This window comes from Numenius arquata, chromosome 12, assembly GCF_964106895.1.
Source record: "Numenius arquata chromosome 12, bNumArq3.hap1.1, whole genome shotgun sequence".
In the NCBI taxonomy this organism is placed as follows: domain Eukaryota; kingdom Metazoa; phylum Chordata; class Aves; order Charadriiformes; family Scolopacidae; genus Numenius; species Numenius arquata.
Window position 1 is genome coordinate 41,966,594 of NC_133587.1, and position 22,285 is coordinate 41,988,878.

At 52.9% G+C, this 22,285-nt stretch overlaps 1 protein-coding gene across 1 annotated transcript in view; it reads left to right on the forward strand.

Annotated features, from left to right (window-relative positions):
• The window catches only part of ZBTB47 (zinc finger and BTB domain containing 47), a 21,176-nt gene extending 1,285 nt beyond the window's left edge, over positions 1–19,891 (forward strand). The window contains exons 2-6 of the mRNA XM_074157775.1: positions 9,686–11,053; positions 14,378–14,525; positions 15,123–15,238; positions 15,667–15,811; positions 15,958–19,891. Coding sequence (XP_074013876.1) covers positions 9,686–11,053; positions 14,378–14,525; positions 15,123–15,238; positions 15,667–15,811; positions 15,958–16,319 — 2,139 coding nt within the window. The 3' untranslated portion in view covers positions 16,320–19,891. The remainder of the gene's footprint in view (positions 1–9,685; positions 11,054–14,377; positions 14,526–15,122; positions 15,239–15,666; positions 15,812–15,957) is intronic.
• The last annotated feature ends 2,394 nt before the right edge of the window (positions 19,892–22,285 follow it).

A 22,285-nucleotide genomic window follows, 5' to 3' on the forward strand; every position in this document is an offset into this window, starting at 1 on the left:
GGGGAGCAATGGGAAGATTTGCTGGGGAATGGAGTTGGGGGGGGAGGAGGGGGGGGGGGGAAACTTTTCCAGCCCAGGCCGGAGGATTCGCTGGCGTTGCGGGAAGCCTGCCGCTTCCTCGGCCTTTCTTTTTTTTTTTTTTTTTTTTTTTTGTTGTTGTTCCCCGGATGACTCCTTCATTTTGCTAATTTTCAGCCCCCCCCCCTTTCACCCCCCCCCCCCCCCCCTCCCCGGGCTCGCTCCTGCCCTGCCCCGGGTCCCCCCCCCCCCACCCCCCCTCCCTCCCTCCCTCCCCACCTCCCCCTTTTTTCCCACGGCTGGGGAGGATCCGGGGGATGCTACCCCCGGAGGCCGGGAGCGCGGGGCGGGGGGGGGCAGCATCCCACCCCTCCCGCTTCGGCTCTGCAAAGGGATTTTCTGTCCATGCTCTTAAAAAATAATCATAATTAGAATGATTATAATCCCGGCGGGAGGGCGGTTGCACCGGGAGGTTGCTCTCGCCTGCGGCACTGACCTATTTTAGCGGCCGGTGGAGTGGGGGGGGGGGGGTTTCTTTATTTTATTTTTTTTTTAGGAGGGGGAGGGGGGGGGGTTAGTTTGACTTGCGGAGAGCAGGCCTGAGCTGGGAAGATGGACGGGAAATCCCTTGGGATACGTGGTTCCCATGGAGCACCCGTTGCCTCTACCACCTTCCCCCCCCCCCGCCTCCTTTCCCCCACTCCCCCATCCCTAAAAGTGCGGGGCTGTGATTGCCCCAGCCGTGGCTCCGTGCCCGTAATGACACCCCCGGAGGCGTTCGAGCGGCTTTTCGGAAAGGGGAAGAAAAGTGCAAGGTTTTTTTTGGGGGGGGGGAAACCCCAACGCTGACCCGGTGGGTGAGATGATGGTCAGGATGACGGGTTGGGGTTCGGTACCTCCCCCCCGCCCACCCACTCCCCCCAGCCCCGATACTGGAGGTAACCGGGGCCGGGTTTGGGTTAGCGCTGGCCGGCCTGCGGAATTCCTCCTGGCGTTAAATCGGCCCCCGAAACCAGCCCCTGTTATCCCATCTGGAGGGAGATGCCGGTGGAGACCTCCCCGGGTTGGACCTGGGGAGGCAGCGGGGTAGTTCTGGGGAGCGTTCCGTGCCCCGAGGTGGGGATGGAGATACCCGGAACCCACCCTGCGAGGAAGAAAGGGAAAAGTTGGGAATTAAAACCTTTCCTCTGCGCCCGGCCTCAGCAAGAACCAGAGGAAAATTTGCTTTACGGAGCAAAAATCCTCCTTGGAAAGATATTAAGGGATTTATATATATATATATATGGTTTGTTTTTTTTTTTTTTAATTAATTTTTTCTGGATCTGGGATGAAACCTGGCTGGGTGCAAACGTTTCGGCTCTGACCGCAGAGTTTCCCTGAGGATGCTGACTGGGCTAAATGCTGCTCCGGGGCTTTACCGGGGCAACTGGAGGGTTCCCTTCACCCCCCCCCCCCACCGGGCTTGGTTTCACGGCGGAGCTTTGTTCTCCCGGCGAGGAATTAACAGCGCGTTAGGTTATTACCAGGCAAACGCCGGAGTCGGGGGAGATAAACGGCCTTGTATTTCTGTCTCGCGTCTGGAGGAGAGTCATGTCACCCCCTTCATAAAAATAACCCGCTGCTGCCTTTGGAGGTGTCTTCTTTGCAAAGGAGGGAGGGGAGGCAGGAGGTTTGCCTGCGAGCCGGTTAAATATTGGTTATTTTTAAGATGCAGATTTTCTTGCCTAGGGAAAAAATAGGGAGAAACCTTTTGCGGATGAACCGGATGTGTCAAAAACATCAGAGGGTCTTGGAAGGTTTCGGGGGAATCGCCGATTTCCCCATCCTCCCTCCTCGCTCCAGCTGGAGGAGAAAACCGAGGGCGCTGCTGTGTTTAAGCCTTTTTCGATGGGGACGTGGCAATGGCTGTGACAAAGTGCTCTCCGGGAAGAGCAAGAGCCGAAGTTTTTATTTTTGCGTGGCCCCGAAAAAGGGGATCCCCAGGTCCCCCCGTGTGATTTGCATCCTAGACGTCCCCTGACATCCCGGGGGATCTGTGGTGCCTGTGAGGCTGGAGGAGCGGATGCCGGTGGGGAGGACAAGCTCGGGGTCAGGCTCGGTGCCACCTGCCCCTAATTTTTCCTCTCCGTTTCTAAAGGAAACGCGTTGTGTTGCGTTGCTGGAGCGGTATTTGCAGGGCAGGGCTTGGCCCCGTTGGGTTTCCCGCGTGGGGACACCCGAGGACTTGTCCCCGTGTCCTCCGGGGCTGCTGTCCCCTCTTCAGCCGACCTCGGTGCTTTGGCTGCCTCTTCTGATGGGGAAACCTCGGATGACTTTGGATATGGGGAAAGACTGGCCATGGCAGTGCAGAGATGATGGGTAGAGGGCTTAATTATAATAAATTGTCTTTTAAAAATTATTTTTATGATTATATCTTTTGCCCGGAGCCAGGGCGACTAACACCTTGTCTAAATTAAATCCCTGCTCCCTGAGCTGCTGAATTTGCTGGGCAGCCGGGATAAAAATTAGCCATTTTAATGCATGTTCATAAAAATATTGGAGTTTTGGGCAAGAAGGATGGCTGGGCTGGAGGAGCATGGCTGAGGCTTCCCAAAGAGCCCCTGGTCAAGGTTGGGTTTTGGATGGAGCTGGGAGGTGAGGACTATCCCTGGGGTCAGTGCCAGGGTTTGGAGAGGATGCTCCGGGATGGAAAGCCCTGCCTGGGATGCTGGGAGAGGCTCAGCCTTGGACCATCCCTGGGGTCAGTGCCAGGGTTTGGAGAGGATGCTCTGGGATGGAAAGCCCTGCCTGGGATGCTGGGAGAGGCTCAGCCTTGGACCTTCCTGGCAATTTTGTGGTCTGGAGTTGGGTTAGAAAACGCTGAGGTTTTAGGACCCGATGGGAGCCAGGTGTGGGGCAAACCTTGGAGGTGTCGTATCCCATTTTGCTGTTGTCCTACCTGGAAGGTCACAGTGGCTTCCCCAGGGATGGGCACTGCTGTGCCAGGCAGGGGGACAGTGCTGCCTCGTGCCAGCCTAATTCAGCAGCACATGGAGGAGGCTCCATCCATCCATCCATCCACCCACCCATCCATCCATCCATCCATCTTGCTTTCTGGGCATCTCAGCCTCTTCCCAGCCATTGCGTGGCAGTGCTCAGGTGTGGGGCTGGCTCGGGGACACGATGGCTTCAGGCTGTGCACAACTGGTGCGGTGACTGTCCAGTTGCACCCATCCATGCTCCCTGCACTGAATTTGGGGTCCCTGGGGATCCTATGAGCCACGGGGAGCTCAATGGATCGCCTGCTCCACTGCATCCATACCCTCCCTTGGTGGCACTGGTGACACCCATAGGGTCCCCAGGGGATGATGCTCGCCTCCTCCCCAGCTCGCGCCGGGCTGGGCAGCGGTCCGGAGCTGGCCCCTGGCGCAGCCGCTTGGCCGACAGCCCGGCTGGGGAGGTCAGCGTTGGGTTTTGTCCTCGTTTCCTCCCTCGATCTTTCCTCCGCTTGTTTTTCTCGGGCAGGGGAGGGACGGGGACAGTTGGCTTTGTGCGTGTGTGTGTGTGTGTGTCCCCCAGGCTCTCCTACCCCAGCAGGGATTCTGCGGGAGGTCCTGCATCCCACAGACCAGGAGGGCAGCATCCCGTCCCGCTGCCTGCTCCCGTGGCAGGGCAGTGGCTCGGGGACATCTCCATCAGCCGCGTGTCACTAGCTGTGCCAGGGGCTGGCGGGGACCCCATGGCTCGGCTGCCATTCGGTGTTTGCCAGGAGGATGCTGGCCCTGCCGAAATCCAGCAGCACCCATTCAGACCTTGAATTATCCGGAGGGATTCTGCACCGCGTGTTAGGTCTGGCCTGAGCTGCACCCAAAGAAAGCCCTTTTGGCCCCAACCGAGGGGACAAGGACAGACGGATGGGTGCATCCAGCCCAGCTTCGGTGACTCCACTCTCCCGCTGGAGCAGAGGGATTGAGGCTTGTCCTGGGCTGGAAATAACGTGGCGCCGGGCTGAAGCCTCAGTATTTTTGCAGCAGGGATGCTGCGTTTGCGCAGGGGACAGAGCTGGCCTTCGCACATCTCAGGATGGAGGTTACCGAGCAGATTTCAGGGCTTGGCGGTGCCCTCCGCCATCGCCGTTGGTGGAACAGAGGGATGGTGTCCCCAGTGCCATCACGGTGGCGGTGGCATCCCCTGGGAGCAGCTTTGCAGCGTCGCCTCCCTGGATCTTCCTGGGGATGAGGGGATGATGACGGGGTCTGTCCATCCTTGCCAAGCATCGTTGTGCCTTTGCAGCTCTGTGTCTGGAAGAAAAGGAGAAAGGCGTCTAGAGTGGGGTTTAGAAGCTTTAAAAAATATAAAATAAATAAGAAGAAGGAACCAACCATTAACCCTCTGCGTGCTGTGGCACTGGGAAGCCAGTGCCCTCTCCCAGCGGGACGAAGCCTCTTGTGGCTCATCCCACCTCGTCCCCCTGCTCTCCCCAGGCCACGGGTGGCCGTGGCGCTTTACACGAACAGCCCCAATGAACCTTTTCCCTGGTTCCAGAGGTGACTCCCTGGCTGCCAGGGGATGGGGGGAAAGATTTGTCCTCGTTCCTTGCGCAGAGGATGGTCCCGCTGGGCCTGGCGCTGCCGCTGGCTCCCCAGGCTACTCCCTGGAAAAGCGTCTTTGAGCTGAAGCCTGTAAATACTGGATGTATTTAAAAAAAAAACAAGAAGAGGGAAAAAAGTAAGCCTGGGAAGCATCTGACTGTCCCTCAGCTGGGCTAATGCTCTTCTTCACCTGTGCTGAGGCTGGGAGGTTTTTTTTGGGGTGCCAGACATCCCAGGGTGGGATTGGCTCTGGGAGCATCGCTGAGCCCCTTCTCCTCCCTTCCTCTCCCTGAAGCCTGCGTATGGCTCTGTTTTGGGCAGCCTCAAGCCTTTTAAGACAGCACACGGGAAAAATCACCACTTTTGACGGCGTCACCGCCATCCTGAAGGACGTGGCCATCCCCAGCTGGGATGGGACCATCCTCGGCGAGCGGCCGCTCCAGCCCCGGCAGCATCCCAGCGGGCAGGATGCGGGCGGTGGGTGCTTGGGGCCGTGTCGGCCGGCGCCTCGCCAGGCGGGGCTGCGGCCGAGCTATTGTTTTCCCTTCCTGCTTGTTTTTCCGGACAACCCTCTTCTAATTAAATAAAAACACCCGTCGGAGAAGCGAACAAATTTTCCCCCTCCCGGCACAGCCCCGTGCCGTGAGAGGGTGAAGCGCCCGCGGGAGAGGTCCCCGGGGAGGGGGGCGATGGGCGAGCGGAGCGGTGAAGGTAGGCGATAGGCGAGGGAAGGGTGTGTTGGGGTGTCTTTTACCCCGCTGCCAGGTTTCCGTGCGTGGCCGTGGTCCAAAAATGGGTGGTTTTGAGGGTTTTGGCGATGTATGGGATGTCTGTGGTCTGGGTAGCGCTGCTGGTTCTGGGGCGGCTTCATCCCAGTGCATCCCAGCACTGGGAGTCGTGGGAAGATGCGAGCATCACATCACCCTTAAAAAAAACCAAAACACCTATATAGTCTCAAAATAACGGAGAAAAAGCTGACAGTCCCATCCAGTGGTCTTGAAAGCAAATTATAGGGGATTGAGGATTAAAACCCAAAGCGCGGGTGTCTTTGGGATTTCCGGCGATCCGCCTTTGTATCATTTGAATTAATCTGTAAAAACAGGTTTTTAACGCCGTTTCTTTCTTTAGCAAAAGTCAAGTTGGGGCATTAAATAGTTTCGACCAAGTTCTTTCTCCCTGAAATGCGGCGGTGTTCGAATTGAGAGTAGGACGTGGGTTTTTGTTTTTTTCTGGAGGAGCAGGTGCAAACATCGTATTCGGCTACTCCTTGAAGCACTTAGTGCAATTTAATACTGAAGGTCAATGGTAAATGTTTCAGGGGTTGCGAGAAATTGGGAAAAACAGTTTGCTGTTTTTCATGGGAGTTTTGGGGTAGAAAAATTTTAAGGGAATCCCCAAATTTTGTGCTCAACAGAAACTGTTTTGTGGGCGGCGGGTCTAACCGCTCTGCCCGCTGTGAAGGAGGGGCTTGTGGCCACCTAAATGTGCTTTTTATGCTTCCTAAACCCCATCCTTGTGCTAATCCGGGAGAGATGTGCTCGTGGTCCTCAGTGCTCCGGTGATGAGGGCGATAGACGTGGCTATAAATAAATAGAGAGGCTGATGAGTGTCAGAGATGGTCTTCTGGGGGGCTGCAGATTCGAGTATTTAAATACATCCAGGGTGACCCAACCTATTGGTCCCTCAGGGAGGGGCTTATTGCTACAGGAGCATTTAGGGATCTGACTCTTAATACCTGTTAAGATAAATAGCATTTTCTCTTAGTACGTTGATTTAAATCCAGCAGCAGTCTCCTTTCAAGGGAGGTGATGGGGTGTTGGCGTGGGAAACTGAGGCACATGGGGGGATGCGGGTGGGAGTGGGGCTGTGCTGGGGCTCCGTCTCCTACAGCAGGATTTTTGGTGGCCTCCTGGGGACAGTCTAGCGACCATCAGCATCTCCATCATTCCTATATCACCCTTACCTCTTCCTCACATACCTTGCCATCGGGGCTCAGCCGACCCGCATCTCTCGGTCCCACCTTACCCCGAGCATCCTCCCGGTCCTCCGGCTGCACTCCCGCCCCGCCGGCCGTTTCGGGATGGGAGTTTGGCAGCACGGCTTAGAAATACTCTTAAAATAGAGCCGGAGGGCAGCGTCAGGGCGGGGAGGGCTGTCTGGAGGCACCGCCATCCCTTCAGGGTGGGGACTTCGCGGCCACGCTGCTTTCGAATAATTTTCACGTTTTTTTTTCTCAGTGGCTGACGACACCTGAGCCTTGCCCGGAGGTTGGTGACGTGTGGCGGGGGCTGGCAGTTTTGGGGTTCACTCTGGTTTCATGCACCCGGTGAGCACCTCAAGCCCAGGCTGGGGATGGCGGTGCGATGGGTGACCTGCTCCTGCGGTGCTGTGTTGGGCTGCTCATGGGACTAAAATGACCCAGAGGGCCAAGGTGGTGATGGTGGAAAAGAGCAAAAACTGTAATTTATTTTTTTAATAAGTATTTTTTAAAATATTTTTTATAAAATGTTAGGGTTTTAATTTTTTAAAAAATATATTTATATATATATATTAAATATTTGTGTTTTCCTGGGGGAAGGGTAATGGATTTAACCCTCCCATTAATCCTGATGAATCAGATTTCTCCACTCGGATGGGGTTGCAGGGACGGGAACCGCCAGAGGGGTATTTTGGGGCAAGTTGGGGTCTTTCTCGGGATCTCACCCCGGCGGGCGCCTCTTGTCTTGGCTGAGCCTCCGGCTCCGGGCGAGCTCACAAAAAGCATCTGATAATAATAAAGAGCAAAAACCTCCCGCTGACAAGCCCGGGCTGAAGTCACCGACGGGACGCGGCCAAGACACGCATTGTCCTCGCCGCTGCTGGGACTGATTAGAGCCGCCTGGCAAGCCCCGGTGCTGGGTGAGGGGTCAGCCCTTTTTGCCAAAAAAACCTCGATCCGGAGCAAAAAAACCCCAGCTTTTGTTTTCCAGGCTGGGCTGTGCAGAAGCAATGCCGCCCGGCGGACCCAATTCCCCTTGTTTTGAACCCATTTCTCCCTGGCTGTGGCCGTGCCAGGCTTGGAGCATCCTATATGGGGAGTGAGGTGAGATGGATCCCAGGAGGGAAAAACCTAAATTCAATTTTTTTTTTTTCATAGTGAAAGCAAAGCAGGAGAGTCCCTGGCAAACAGCAAACTGCGTCGCTCTTGCTGTCTCTTCGGCATTCGATCTTTATTATATCGTTATTTATTTTCTGTGCGCTTGCGGGGGGCTGAGCCATCCAAGTTCCTCCCGTCGAAATGTCCTTGGCAATCGCGAGGCTTCGAAAATGGGGGGGTGGATGGATGTTCCAGCTGGGATGCAGCATTTTATAACAAACATATATAAAGAGTCTGTTTCTTAATATATATATAGAAAAGAGTTTAAATATAAAGATATTAAAATATGTTAAAATATATACATATATTTATCAATATATATAAAAGCCCCTCTTTTACTCCCTCTTTTCCCCACTCCAGGTGGCAGAGCCAAAAGTTTGTAAAAGAGCTGGTTTTTTTCCCATTTTTTTCCCTGGGTGCGAGCGTTTGCTGGAGCTCTCCGGGGCCAGTGGGACGATGCAAAGCAGACGACCCCGTTGGTCGGGTGGGTTGGTTGCGGAGCAGAAATTCAGTGAAAATGAAAAAAATTTTGGCAGGGAAGGGAGGGAAAGCTTTTTTTTTTGCTTGTTGAGAAAACGGAGAAGAAAACACCCTTTTTTATTATTTAAACATTTTTGTCTGTGTGTGCTTTTGCCTTTGGCTCACAAAAAAAAAATATAAAAAAAAAATAGGTAAACAAAATGTGTCTTGCTGGAATTCATGTGTTGATCAAGAGCTGCCGTTTGTCCCAGAAAAAATGGGAGCTGAGAAACTCATTTTGGAGCAGGAGGTGCAGGATAAACCCGGCAGGTTGAACCCTCCATCTCCGCCCCTGTTCTGCACCGTGTCCTTGGTCACATCCCGCAACGGTGGGGAAAGAGGGCATTTAACGTGCCTGGATCCATCTCCATCTATGAATTGGGTGTTCAGCACGGAAAGCCGAAGGGAAACAGAAGGAAAGGGGATATTCTACCCGCTTTTAATACAGGGTGTGGGATTTAAGGTATGGGATATCCCTTGTGTTTGGGATGCAGCCAGTAAACCCGTCCCGGGGCTCAGGTGTCCCCAGGAGAGGCGATGAACGTTCAGGGGTGGTCTGCACCATGCAAAATACATGCGAGTTAAATTAAATATCCAGCCGACGCTGCCTGAGGAGCGTTGGCAGTTGCAGCGTTTCCCAGCCTGGGGCTGCCGCTCCCTGACTTGAATTTTCCCAGGTAGTGCCTTTCCCTGGGCAATTTGAAATAGGCATTAGAAAAGCGCATAAATCATCCCGGTGAATCCAGCCGGTGATCTGATTGCTTACGTGATTCTGAGCACGCGGTGTAATTTGGTAAATATTAGAGGATACGGTGTTTTAAGTAGTTATGGTGTAAATGTGGGAAGGTTGAAAATCCAAATCCTAATTTCCTTCTAGTTAGGTGGTAAAATCTCAGCCGGTGCCTAAAATTTTCTTCCTGCACAGGGCAAATGTCCCCCTGGGGACCCTGTAAGGGTCAGGAGGTCAAGGATGTATCTCGAGGCATCTCCCCCCTGCAGTTGTGGGCAGACGAGCCAGGCTTTGGACCTCCTTGGTGGTGGGGTGGCCACGGTGCCTCCTACCCAGGCTGAAGGGGTGTCAGTGGCTATCGTATAGCCTTGGCCTGTCCTTTCATTGGGCTTTCTCCTCCTTGGTTGAGTCTCCTAGACTCAAGTTGGTGGTGGAGCTTCTTAGTTGGTGTTTCGAAGTCGAGTCTGGTGGTGGAGCTTTTTGGTTTGCCATCTCCAAGCTGGGCCTAGTGGTAGAGCTTCTTGGTGTTTCGAAGGTGGGTTCAGTGGTGGAGCTTCTTGGCTGGCATCTTCAAGTTGGGGTTAGCAGTGGAGCTTCTCAGTTGGCTTCTCTGATTTGGGATGCATGGACAGGGACGGGTATCATGGCCAGGTGGGTGTTTTCCTGGGGAAAGAGCCCTCTTGAATGATTTTATTTCCTTCCTCCCCACAGCTGATAGTCGAAAAAACGACTGACTACCCTTCGGCTGAGTACTCCCTGGTGGAGGATGTAGCCCTCCACTTCACGTGTTTGATGGACAGACTGAATGAGCAGCGCCTCTTTCAACCGGACCTGTGCGACGTGGACATCGTGCTGGTGCAGCACAAGAGCATCTTCCCAGCGCACAAGGGGGTCCTGGCGGCCTACAGCCAGTTCTTCCACTCCCTCTTCACCCAAAACAAGCAGCTGCAGCGCGTGGAGCTCTCACTGGAGGCCCTCACCTCGCAGGGCCTCCAGCAGATCCTCAACTTCATCTACACCTCCAAGCTCCTCGTCAACTCCTGTAATGTGCAGGACGTGCTGAACGCGGCCGCCGTGCTGCAGATGAACAACATTGCCTCCTCCTGCCAGGACCTCCTTGACACCCGCTCGCTCAGCCTGGCTGCCGACATGGCCCTGCCCGCCGAGGGCTGTGCTGGACCCCCACCCTACTACTGCGAGATCAAGCAGGAGGTGGACACCCCCCATCCCAAGATCTATGCCCGGGAGGGCAACGACCCTTACTCGGTGCGGGTAGAGGATGGAGCAGGTGGTGGGACGGTCCCTCCTGGTCCAGCCAAGCAGTACTACAAGGAGGAGAAGGATGGTGGTCCGGGTGCCGTCTGTAAGATGGAAGGTGAAGAGTCTGAGGAGGACCTGGACAGCCAAGGCTCGTACAACCGGGAGCAGATCATCGTGGAGGTGAACCTCAACAACCAAACCCTCAATGTCTCCAAGGGCATGGAGGGGAAGGCAGCTGCCAGTGAGGCGGCTGTGATGGGGCGGCCTGATGGTGATGGGCATGACACAGAGGAGGATGGGGAGGAGGAGAACGAGGAAGGAGAGGAGGAGGAGGAAGAGGAGGAGGATGCGGAGGTGGGCGAGGAGGAAGAGGAGGAGCACAGTGAGGAGGAAGACCTGGAGGAGACGACGGAAGAAGAGGAGGAGGATGATGATGATGAAGATGCATCAGAGGTGAAAAGGGAAAAGGGGCAGCCCCGCAGAGGCAGCCGGGCATCCAAAGCCACCAAACCTACCATGGCAACAAGGTCCCAAGAGATGGCCAAGGTGGAAGAGGAGGAGGAGGAGGAAGAGGAAGGCCAACGAGGGAGGAAGAGGAAAAAGGAACAGGACGGTTTGGGCCAGAAGGTGAAGCTGGAGGAGAAGCAGCACTACCCATGCAAGAAGTGTCCCCGGGTCTTCAACAATCGCTGGTACCTGGAGAAGCACATGAATGTCACGCACAGCCGCATGCAGATCTGTGACAAGTGCGGCAAACGCTTCCTGCTGGAGAGCGAGCTGCTGCTGCACCACCAGACTGACTGCGAGAAGAACATCCAGGTGAGCCAGCCGTGGGGACATCCCACCAGGGGATGGACATCCCATCGAGGGGTGGAGCATCCCACTGGGGATGGACATCCCACCAAGGTGGGGACATCCCACCAAAGGAGGAGCATCCCACCATGTTGGGACATCCCAGTGGGGGAGGGACATCCCACCCACCATGGAGGACATCCCACCTAGCTACACCATGGGACGGGCTCATGCTCAAATAATATTTTTGATGTTGCGGGTGGCACATGGCAGATGGGAGGAAACCTTACTTCACCCGTGACTTGTATTCAGGCTCAGGAGGGTCCCATGGTGGCATGGGACTGGATGATTTGCACTGGGGAACTGTGGCTTCCCCTTGGCCGGCCGGGTGGAAACATGGAATAGTTTTTGAGCAGTAATTTTTCTTTGAGTTTATTCAGTTAATCTGGATAAAACATTGCGAGCCCCTGATGGAGACACACTCCAGCCGTTCCCACCCAGGCTGAAACCAATTTAGCTTAATTCAAAGATTTGCTGACACGAGTTAAAATGGTTTTAATCTGCCTTTTGTGCTCTTTGGCTTGCGTATTAGCAAGTTTCCGAATGCATTTGACATCCATGCGTGGCTCGGGCTCAATGCGTCCTTTGCCTAATGCTAACGAGATCCTTGTCTGCATTTGCAAATCGATTCCAGTAAATCAGTGCAGTTTTGGGGGAATAGGTAGGCATCCCATTGGAGCAGCCAACACGTGCGTTCCTGCAGACCCCTCCAACCCATCTCCTAATCCCCAGCGAACTGTTTTGCATGACGCTAACACTACAAATTAAAACCAACAAACTTCTGGAGAGCTTCACCCGTCATCCTTCCCACCACGACCGGGTTTTAAATGATCTTGCGGCTCTTCCAGATGAAGGTGACGGTGACCCAAGTGCCATTGAAGGCCTTTGCTGATGGCACCCCAAATCAAATGGGCGATGAAGAAGATCTCGGCGTTAGGGCATGTGGGGGATACGGAGGCAGGAGTGGTCTCAGCTGGAGTGGGTGAAGGAGCCTGCCCTGGCCCTTTGATGCGTCTTCCTGAAAAATTCATAGCCCTGAGGTTGCTTTTTTTTGGATGCTTTTGCCCAGAATGGATGAGTGTAGCTCCAATACCTCTGTGGTGGTGGCTGTTTTGGAGCCTATGGCCTGTGCAATTGAAAATGGGTTTTCCCAGAATATTTCTTCAAGCTCATCTGCTTTCCTGATGGATAACATGGAACTGTCACCTGATTGCTTCCCTCCCCCACCCCGCTCTTCCAGGACTTTTATGAATAGGATGAACAACAGCTGCCCGGGCAGTGACCTCCTTCTGTGGAAAATCTGGATCATTACCTCTTACTTAGTTGAGCATTTTTAATTTTACAAATAGCTAAATTCATTCCACTTACTCTGATAATATTGAATAATTTTATCAATATACCATGGATTTATAGCCTGATGGAAAAGGGATTTTCTTTTTCAACTCTAAACCTGTAATGGACAGTCTTTTAATTCTTGTTTTTTAACCAGATCTGTGGAGGGGCCATCGCTTTTATCCCATTTGGGTTTGCTGCTTTCTTTTCCTCTTTTGTCCCCGAATTTCATCTATAATTCTTAGGTGGTAGGCTTCATCTTGCTCCCTGTGATCATTTCCCATCGCCATCCGCAGCCCTGTGGACAGCGTAATGGGCGTCCTGCCTCTGTTGCCTGAAAAGTGATTCCTCCTTTGCTTTATCAGGTCGTTTTTCAGATTTTTTTGGCCAGCTTCAGTATGGTTTTCCTCTTAACCTGCAAGAATTTATTTTCTCATTTTTTTCCCCTCATTTGGACATTAATCCACATTTTTGAGTGATATTTTTTTTGCAGTAACTGGGGACACAGAGCTTAGCCCTTCGAGGTGCTTGGTCCCAACCCAGGGGACTTGCCTACATCTGCTGCTTTCCCTCTACCTTGAATATAAAAATTCCCCTGCAGCCTCTTTGATTTTAAGTGGAGAAAATGGATATTGATGTGTCTTTGATAACAGGCTCTGGTCCTGAAATGTCTCTTAAAGCAGAAATAAAACTATTCTGATCCATGGAAGTATTTACTTAGGAACGGTGAAACTCAGAGGACTACTTATGTTGATATTCAAGCATGGCAAGATGAAGAAGACAAGTGTTGGAAATGCCTCTCTGACTTTAATTTTGCCTCCCAGGCACCTGAATACTAACATATGTAGCAAAATACTGTGACTACATGGCATAATGGTATATTTTCCATGCTATCACAGCCTCTTTTGGTGCAAAATTTGGTTTAAGCCCATCAAGAAGCATCAGTTCCTCTGGGTAGGAGACGATGGAGGCTGTTCTGCCCGCACTGCTTCAACCCCTGCTGGGGAATCCCCCCCTGGGCTTACTGGTACCACTCAGCTGTGCTGTTGCTAGATGCCTCCAAGGCATGACTTATTTTCTCAGTGCACCTGCGAGAAGAAGAGATGGTTTTATCCCTGTTGGCCAAGAGGAAGATGAGTCATGGAGATGTGAAAGGGAAGGAGTGTCCCTTGGCTCCTCCTCAAGCAGATGCTGCCTGCCGTCCCCATGCTCCAGCAACGTTTTCTGTTGTGGACTTTGCTCTCTTGTGTTTCCCTGAGCACCAAACTGATCTCAGACACCTTGAACTGATCTTGTGCTAAAGTTGGAGCTTTTCCTGGGAACTTCCTGAGAAATGTTGAGCTTGTTGGAGTTAAAGCAAATCTCTACCATAACTTCTTGGGGGAGACCTTGCACGTCATGTTGTTCTGCTTGTGCTGGTGGGCTGGTTTTGGGTCCACTGTGGTCCATTTGGATATGTTTGGAAAACTCATTTAGTGGTAAGGTATCCATAATACATGCTGAAGACTGAAGTTGCACTGCCCTGGCTTGGGCTTCTTCTTGTTCCTATGTTCTTTGCAGCCTTCTAATGCACAGAGGGTTGGTTGTTGTTGGGTTTTCTTTTTTATGTAATGGCTTAATTGTGTGCAAGAATAAAATCCCCAGTTGGGAATAGAGCCTTGGTGCAGGACCTGCTGTTTATGCGTATGTTTTATGCTGTTTATGATGGAATGTACGTCGTTCCCTGGAAAAGCATCACCCCTTCCCCATCCAATGGATAGAAATTCAAGTTTTGGAGGTTTTGAAGTGATGAGGTCTATAACAGACTTGCTGGTCATTATGAGTTTTGATGTCTTAGCTTTAGGTTTTGTAGTGATGTTCCCTTTCAAAGGATGAAGCTGATAGCCTGGCAAAACTAAAATGCTGGTGGTGCCAGGGTGTGTTCCCCTGCTTCCCTGCCCATCCCATCTCTCATTGCAGTGCGTCACATGTGGGAAGGGGTTCAAGAAGCTCTGGTCCCTCCACGAGCACAACAAGATCGTCCATGGCTACGCCGAGAAGAAGTTCTCCTGCGAGATCTGCGAGAAGAAGTTCTACACCATGGCCCACGTGCGCAAACACATGGTTGGTGAGTGCGGGAGGCGCCGGTGCCACAGGGAGTTTTTGTTAGGGGTGCTCATCCATCCCTTCAGCCATGAAAGGTGGTTTTTTGTTGCTGTTGTGTTGGGAGTTTAGGGCTGGGCTTAGTCTTGAGTGAGCTTTCCAACACCGATGCAGGAGACTTGAAATTTGGCCCAGTATTTAATGCTGAATGTATGTGTGCCCAGTGCTGGGTTCGGAGCAATCAGGCATGGTGCTGGGGAAGCTCGTTTATTTTATTTAACCAGAAAAAAAAGACCTCAGAAGTGATCAAAGGGGGGTTTAAAGTGTAACCACCCTTCCCTTGTAAAAGAGGACCAGACCGCACCAGCACTGGGCTTTGAAAAGCAAATTGCAGATGGCAACAACAGTTGAGTCCCTGGGGCTTGCACGCATCAAGCAGATCCAAAAAAAGGGGGTTTTGGCAGGCAGTCAGAGGTGTACCTGATATGTTGCTGCCGCACATCTTCCCGAGGTGGCCTTGGGTTTGCTGGGGTTGGGCACCAGTGTTGGAAGCAGCAGCGGGGACTTGGGGAGATGGATGTTCGGGGTGTGGGGAGCCTGACCCTGCTTCTCACCACTTCAGCTCACACCAAGGACATGCCATTCACCTGCGAGACCTGCGGGAAGTCCTTCAAGCGCAGCATGTCCCTCAAGGTCCATTCGCTCCAGCACTCCGGGGAAAAGCCTTTTAAATGTGAGGTAAGGTCCTGTGTGTCCCCTCACCCCACGTCCTCTCAAATGGGCACAAAAACACTGATTTGGGGAAAGATCTTCCACATCTTGGAGCTTCCCCTGTGCTTTTTGCGAGCATAGCTGTAGAGATGCTCCCCCTTCTCCCAAACTTTGCATCCCCTCCTCGTTTGAGGGTCTCACCAACCCAGTGATGAAACTGGTGGCCACCAACACCAGGATCTCTCTGTCCAGTGCCTGGACCTTGCATCCCACCCTGAGCCCATCCATCCCGCAAACCTGGCTGAGTACATCCCAAAAAGTCATTTATTTGGGTTCTTTTTTTGGGGAAAAAATTGATTTCTGCGCTGCTCCGACATGGTGATGATTTGGGGGGGATATCGGGGGCTGTTTTGGGTGTGCTCATTAACAGCTCATTCACCCTCTCACCCCCTTAGAACTGCAACGAGCGCTTCCAGTACAAGTACCAGCTGCGCTCCCACATGAGCATCCACATCGGCCACAAGCAGTTCATGTGCCAGTGGTGCGGCAAGGACTTCAACATGAAGCAGTACTTCGACGAGCACATGAAGACGCACACGGGTGAGAGCTCCCCGCCTCGTCCCCAGCCCCTGCCAGGGGGGAAGAGTGATAGGATGGGGGTGGCATCTTCGGGTGGATGGCGGGATGGGGTTTTGGGGTGGGACGGTCCAGCCACCAGCTTCTTATCCGTCTTCCCCCATCCTTAGGCGAGAAGCCCTACATCTGTGAGATCTGCGGGAAGAGCTTCACCAGCCGCCCCAACATGAAGCGGCATCGCCGGACCCACACGGGCGAGAAGCCGTACCCCTGCGATGTCTGCGGCCAACGCTTCCGCTTCTCCAACATGCTCAAAGCCCACAAGGAGAAATGTTTTCGCGTCAGCAACCCCTTGGCTTCGGACACGGCCGCCCCCCAACCCGCCGCCAGCCCAGCCCCACTGCCCCCCGGCCCCGGCATCTCCCCCCTGCCACTGCTTCATCCCCTTCCACAGACCCTCCCTCCTCCTCCTCACCTACCACCGCCCCCTCCCCTGTTTCCCGCAGGGAGGATAAATTCGAACAACAATTAGATGCCCCCCACCCTGGCCATGCGCCCGCACGGACTGCTCTGCCCTTCGGCATCGCCTCCCCCCGGGGAGCCAAGGCTTCGCTTGCTCTCTACCCCCCCTTCCTCCTCGTTTTGGGGTTGTTTTGGGTGCTTTTTTCCTTTTTCTCACCCGTCATTCTTCGCGGAGAGAGGGAGCAGGAGGGAGCCCCCTCCCTGAGGAGCGTGGATGTTGGCGGGGGGGAACTGCTGTCCGTCCGTAAGGGTGTAGGTAAAAGGCGTCGCTCTCTGTTTCATCTTCCCGGGCATCGGCTTCATCTTCGTGCCGGGATGCTGGCAGGGCTTGAAGGACCAGGATGCCACACCGTCCGGGGTTGAGCTCACCGGCGTCGCGTGCCTGGATGGATGCCTGCCAGCCCTTCGATATTTATAATAAGCCGAAATCTAGCCAGTGGTGCTTGAATCCCTGTACTGTAAAGCTGGTCTTTCAATTCAGGCTCTTTTTTCCAAGAGGTTGAGAGGTGGGCACCGCAGAGGAGCCCCCGCCGGTCCCGTCTGCCGGCCCCAGTGGCCCGCGGCGAGCGAGCAGATGTCCCCATTGGAAACCCGTCAGCCCGCTCTCGTTAGCAGCCCTCGCCGCGTCTTCCTTCCCCGTGACAGGTTTTCCTTCTCGATAGGTGAAAGCACAAACACCGGTGGCATCGCGTCTCGGGGCATCAGCAGCCCAGTGCCGGTTCATTTTTGGGGTGGCCTAAGGGAGCTGGGCTCTGTTGTGCCCTTTCTGCTAATCCCAGCAGGAGCTGGGCTCCTGGGGATGCTCTGGAGATGGTGAGGTGTCCCTGGGAGAGCTCAGATGGCCTTGGGACCGGTAGGAGGGTGACTTCGCGGCAACCCCGGATGGAGGAGCGGGACACCGCTGTTTCTTGGCAGAATCAGCCCAGAATAGTGCCTTAACAATTCGAATAAACTGCTGACCGATGGGTGAGCTCCTGGTTGGGTCCCATTGCAAGGTTTAGAGCTAAAGCAAGACCATTTTCAGCCTGATGACAATGTCCCATCCTCCGGCTTGTTCCCCACGTCGCTCTCCCAAGCTTTACCTCTCCTCATGGGATTGGCAGCTGTTGCTGTGCCCTGGCTTGGGGGGGACCAGAGGGGGGCCCAGCGAGGGCTGTGGTTGGTTTGGTGATGACCCATAGCATTTGTTAGCGCTTCTCTGACCATGTTGTGCTTGTTGAAGTTGAGCTGGTCTTTGGCTTCAGTTATTCAGGCTGGCTTCATGCCAGGGGAGGAGAAGAGGAAGACTTTGCTGTTACTTTCTTGGTGGACACTGGGGTCCAAGCTGGGTTTCTCGCTGCTGTGCTCTGAGCTGGGCTGTCATGCTTTGGTCTGATCATGACTGTGTGGTCTCCTTGGCCAGGGAAGTGTCCCCTTTGGGGTCACGGAGAGATTGGAGTGCTGCAGGGGCTGCAGAGCATCCAGCATGGGCAGAGAGATGCCAGCCAAGAGATGGGGTGCCTTGCAGCTGATGCCTTGCTCCCAAGGCTGGTGCTGTGGATGCATGGAGACATGGGTCAGGTCATAAAGGTGGTGAGCAGGGTGTTGAAGGACATTGAGTGGGGTGCTGGAGTCTGAGCCACATCTGGCTCTGCAAGAAGTCTTGGTGCTTCATCTCCTGGACACCTGCAAAGTACTTTGGCAGTGTTTAGGCTGTCCCTGCGGAGCCAGGACAGTTCAGCCACGTGCTCAGGGGGTTTGCTGACCAGGGACATGCAGGGGTGTTATCCTGATAGGGACAGGACAGGGGAGCACCTGCTGTTCTCATCAGTGCTGCTTGAGGTGATGGGTTAGGTGACTGGTGTCCCCTCCTGCTGAGCGGTGCCTCCCCATGCCTGACATCTCTTGTGGATGTTAGCATGATGGAGCAGCAAATTGCTTTTCATCCCCGTGTTGGCTGGGATCCTGTGGACCCCCAGCACCACAATCAGTACCAGTGAGCTCACTCTCATCTCCATCTGCTTTGAGCAAAGAGAGGATGCTATGGCAGAGCTGTCTCACCATATTGACCTTCTCAGATGGGTACCAAAGGCTTTTCCACTCTCCTTCCTGCATGACCCTGGGGCTTATTGGGATGGTGCAAAGCCTTCTCAAAGACACACCTGTGAGGGATGTGGGCACTCAGCTCTCGGGCCCATTGGCTTTCTGAAGGGACCATGACCCAGACTGGAAGATGATTGCTTTAGAGAAGCCTTCAGTGATACCCTTTGAGGTGCTGGAGGGCCTCACTAGAGTAGTCCATGCTGTCTCCTCCTCTGCTGCCTCCCAGACCCACCCCTCGGGCTCCCTTACATTTCGTTCCCCTCACACAGCCTTGACATGGGATGGGAGTACTGCACCCTGAGGAGGACTCGCCTGCAGGATCTTCTGTGATGGAGCCTATCAGCCTGCCTGGCTGTTAGACTTCTCCCCCCAAGCAAACCCCAACACCAACATATGCTCCCTTCTACCAGAAGGTGGCTTTCCCTGTCCCTGTCCCAGTTCATCCTCTCCTGGTGAGGACCTGTCCCGCTTGGACGTCACTGTGAGATGAGAGCTCCTTGTTGAGGCTAGAAGCCCAGCAGAAAGCCCAGCGACTGATCCCAGCTGCGTCCGATCCCCTTCAAGAGCCTGCCCAGAGAGCCGCTTGGAGACGTTGAGATGTGACCATGCACACAGCACTTTGGAGAACCAGATCCCTGCTGCTCCCTCCCCTCTCCAAGGCCTGGGCACTTCCCAGGAGTCCTACATGGCCTCCGAGCCCTTTTGTCTACACCCTTACTCAGCCCTGATGTATCTCTTCATGTCTGGTTTTCGTTAAATGTACTAAAAGCTCAAACGAGTCACTCCTGCAGTGTCTCATCCCGCATCCATCCTGGTCAGCCCCGTTGGCACCCGTTGGGTTAGACGGGCGGGAGGCGGGGGAGTTGGGTCCGTTGTTTTCAAGCTTTTTATATTTTATTTCAATATGTTTTTTTGTTTATATTTTTTGTTTGTTTGTTTGTTTAACTCTTGCACCTTAATCTCTCACATCCCTTCTTCGACAGACCGCAAGGGTGGAGAGGGGCTTGATTTCCATTATGCAGTTCATGAATATGCCGCGACGCAACGTTCAGCTGACAACTCTGCCCACGCGCCTAACCCCAGACCTCTCCGGGTTTGAATATTTTTTTTTTCCCCCCCTTCATTTGAACTCTGGAGAGGGAGGGATCCACGTGGGAAGGGTCATTTTTGGTTTATATATCCCAGGAGCCTGGTAGCACACACCAGTTAGCCTCATAATGTCTATGAGGCACGGCTGGCCCTTCGGACCACAGCCATAACCCCAGCGCGGTGGGAAGATGATGATGGATGGACGGCCGGCGGGTGGGAACGGCTGTGACAGTGCAATAGAGACGAGCATCCGCTGCTAGACAACTCCATTGATTAAACTCTTGGTTTGCCTGAAGTCGAGAGGGAAAGACTGATGGACAGACGCCCTTTGTTCACACGGACAGAGAGAGCTTCCCCACATGCAGCCCTGCCTAGTGGCACGTAACCACGACGGGAGTTGGGTCGAACTTGCAAAGGAAGAAAATAAAAAAAAAAAAAAAAAAAAAGGGAAAAAAAAAAAAAAGGAGTAAGAACAACCTCAGTAGCATGGAACTTGAAGGAAATGAATGAAACCCCAAGCACTTGCCTCAAAACTAGTTTCTCATGCCTGATGTTCGGCTCTGTATTATTTTATGGCATTCAGTATCGGTTGCCCAAACATGCCAAGTTAAGAGTGTATCGGTGGCTCTACTAGTGTGAACAAACTAAATGAAGCACTTTATTCTGTATAGATAAGGGAAGGCGGGGAGGGGAGGGGAAGCTTGGATGCTTTTCGGAAGCATCTTAAGTAATGTTCTAGGAAATGTATTATTATTATTACTTTTTTTTTTTTTTTATGACCATGTGTAATCAATATGTTTATCTTTAACTCCAAGTACAGCAGTTACTCTCTTTGGGATGGTGTGGTGAGGGGGAGGCTGAGATGGTTGGGTTAGTGCATCAGTGTGGGGCCAACTGGGGCAAGTCATTGCCTACCGTAGGAACGGGCGAGTCTTGTTTTGTTGACGGCCTCATTGGCCAATGTCCGGGAGGTCCCAAGAGGTGCATCAAAGCTGCCTTCCAGGGCACAGCTCAGAGTCAGCCTTGGTACCAAGGGCCCGACATGCATCCCCATGCCGAGCCATCTTCTGCCTGGGAGTGCTGGGGCTGCTCTCTGGGCCACCCAAGAGCAAGACGAGTCACAGCAGGCTGTTTTGGGTTGTCCCTAGAGGCCAGGTCTTTGGCCGTGCTTTGAAACCTGCTTTTGGCCGCTCACCAAGGCACGTCAGGAGTCGCTGAGCTCTGAAAGTGGTGAGAGGTCAGAATTGGGCCTTTCCACTGCGTTCTCCCAGTCTGGAAGTGTTACGACTGTTACCAAAGAGGTTGCAAGTGGAAGGACTGAATCAATAAACGATTTGTCTTTTATAAAAGAAAACTTAAAGCTCCACCACTGTCTTTGTTGCCTTAGTTTTGCTTTTTTTTTTTTTTTTTAAGTCTCTTTCAGGCAATTGAGAGGAGTCAGAGCCCAGCAGGATGGGCATTACCGCTGCCATTGCTTCACACGTATAGCCTTTGCGTTGGGTTTGGTGGGAGGTGCGTGCATATGTGTGAGACAACTGGACTGCTGTGGGGCCAACAAAAAATGGCTTTTCAGGGAAGGATGATGAGTGGGTGGAAGAAGGGGCTTGGTGAGGGCTAAGCTCCTGAGTCCTACTGGCTCCATAAGATTTGTGTTGGCTATGAGCTGAGGTTTCATGGGCTCCTCTCTAAGCAGCGGAGAAACCAAGGAGCCCGTCCAAAAGCACACAGTGCCTTTATTGATGTAAAATGGAGTGGTGGGAACCTCACCAGCTACTGTCAGCACTGATACTGGAAAGCTAATGGAAGAAGAGATGATTTTCCCCCACCCTTGGGATGCTCCTTTGCTGCTGGCATTGCCTGGAGAAGATACCCACAGGGGACCTTTCCCACAGAAAATGTGCGCATCTGAGCTGGGAAAATGCTGAGCAGCAGCGAGGAGTGATGCCTCTCGGAGTATTCACATTGATATTTCTTATCTGTGATAGCCTTTGGACTGAAGACACCTCTTGGCAAAGTGGTGGTGAACATCTCTGGGCCAGACTTTCACTTGGCAAGGTGCAACTTTGCTGCCTTCCTTGGGCCAACACTGGCTTGTACGCATTGAGATTTGGCCCTTGTTGCTCAAGTAATGGGATATTTCAAACTCTTCTGGGTCCTTTAATACAACAGCTAATTTTCCTTTTATGATTTCTTTCTCTGTGCCAGTGACAGCATCTCCCACAGCTTTATAATAGATGTGAACCATGCAGGAGGACTAAGGTCCTATCAGCTGTATTCCCAATGAACAGTTGTGAGGTGAGCAAGCAAGGATGGGGGCCAGTTTTAGTTGCCACCTCTCAAGCCATTATCAAGGGACTACACTGTACCAACTCTTCGAAGCTCAGCAACATTCCCCTTGACTTCAAAGGGCCCAGATCTCCCCCTGAGAGCCAAGCAACGTGGCATCGGGTACACGGGGATTAACCCTCTCTTCAGACCAAGTGCCAACAACTTTCCATCCTGTGTCTGTTGGTTTCCCATCCCAGGCAGGAGGTGGTATCCTGCCACCACAATAAATGACTGTTTAAAAATTATTATTCTATGCATGGATTATTTTTTCTTCTTTTTCTTTTTTTCTTTTCTGCCACAATCTACATTTGGTAGATTCATCTTCAATTAGCTTGGGAGTCGTGCACAGGAATTTCTGCAGAACTGGATAGAAGGTGTTTTATTTTTTTTTTTTTTGCAGTGCATTTTTCACACATTTGATTGTTTCACAGGTTTTTTGTTGCCTTTTTTTTTTTTAAGCTGTTTTGTGCCAACCAG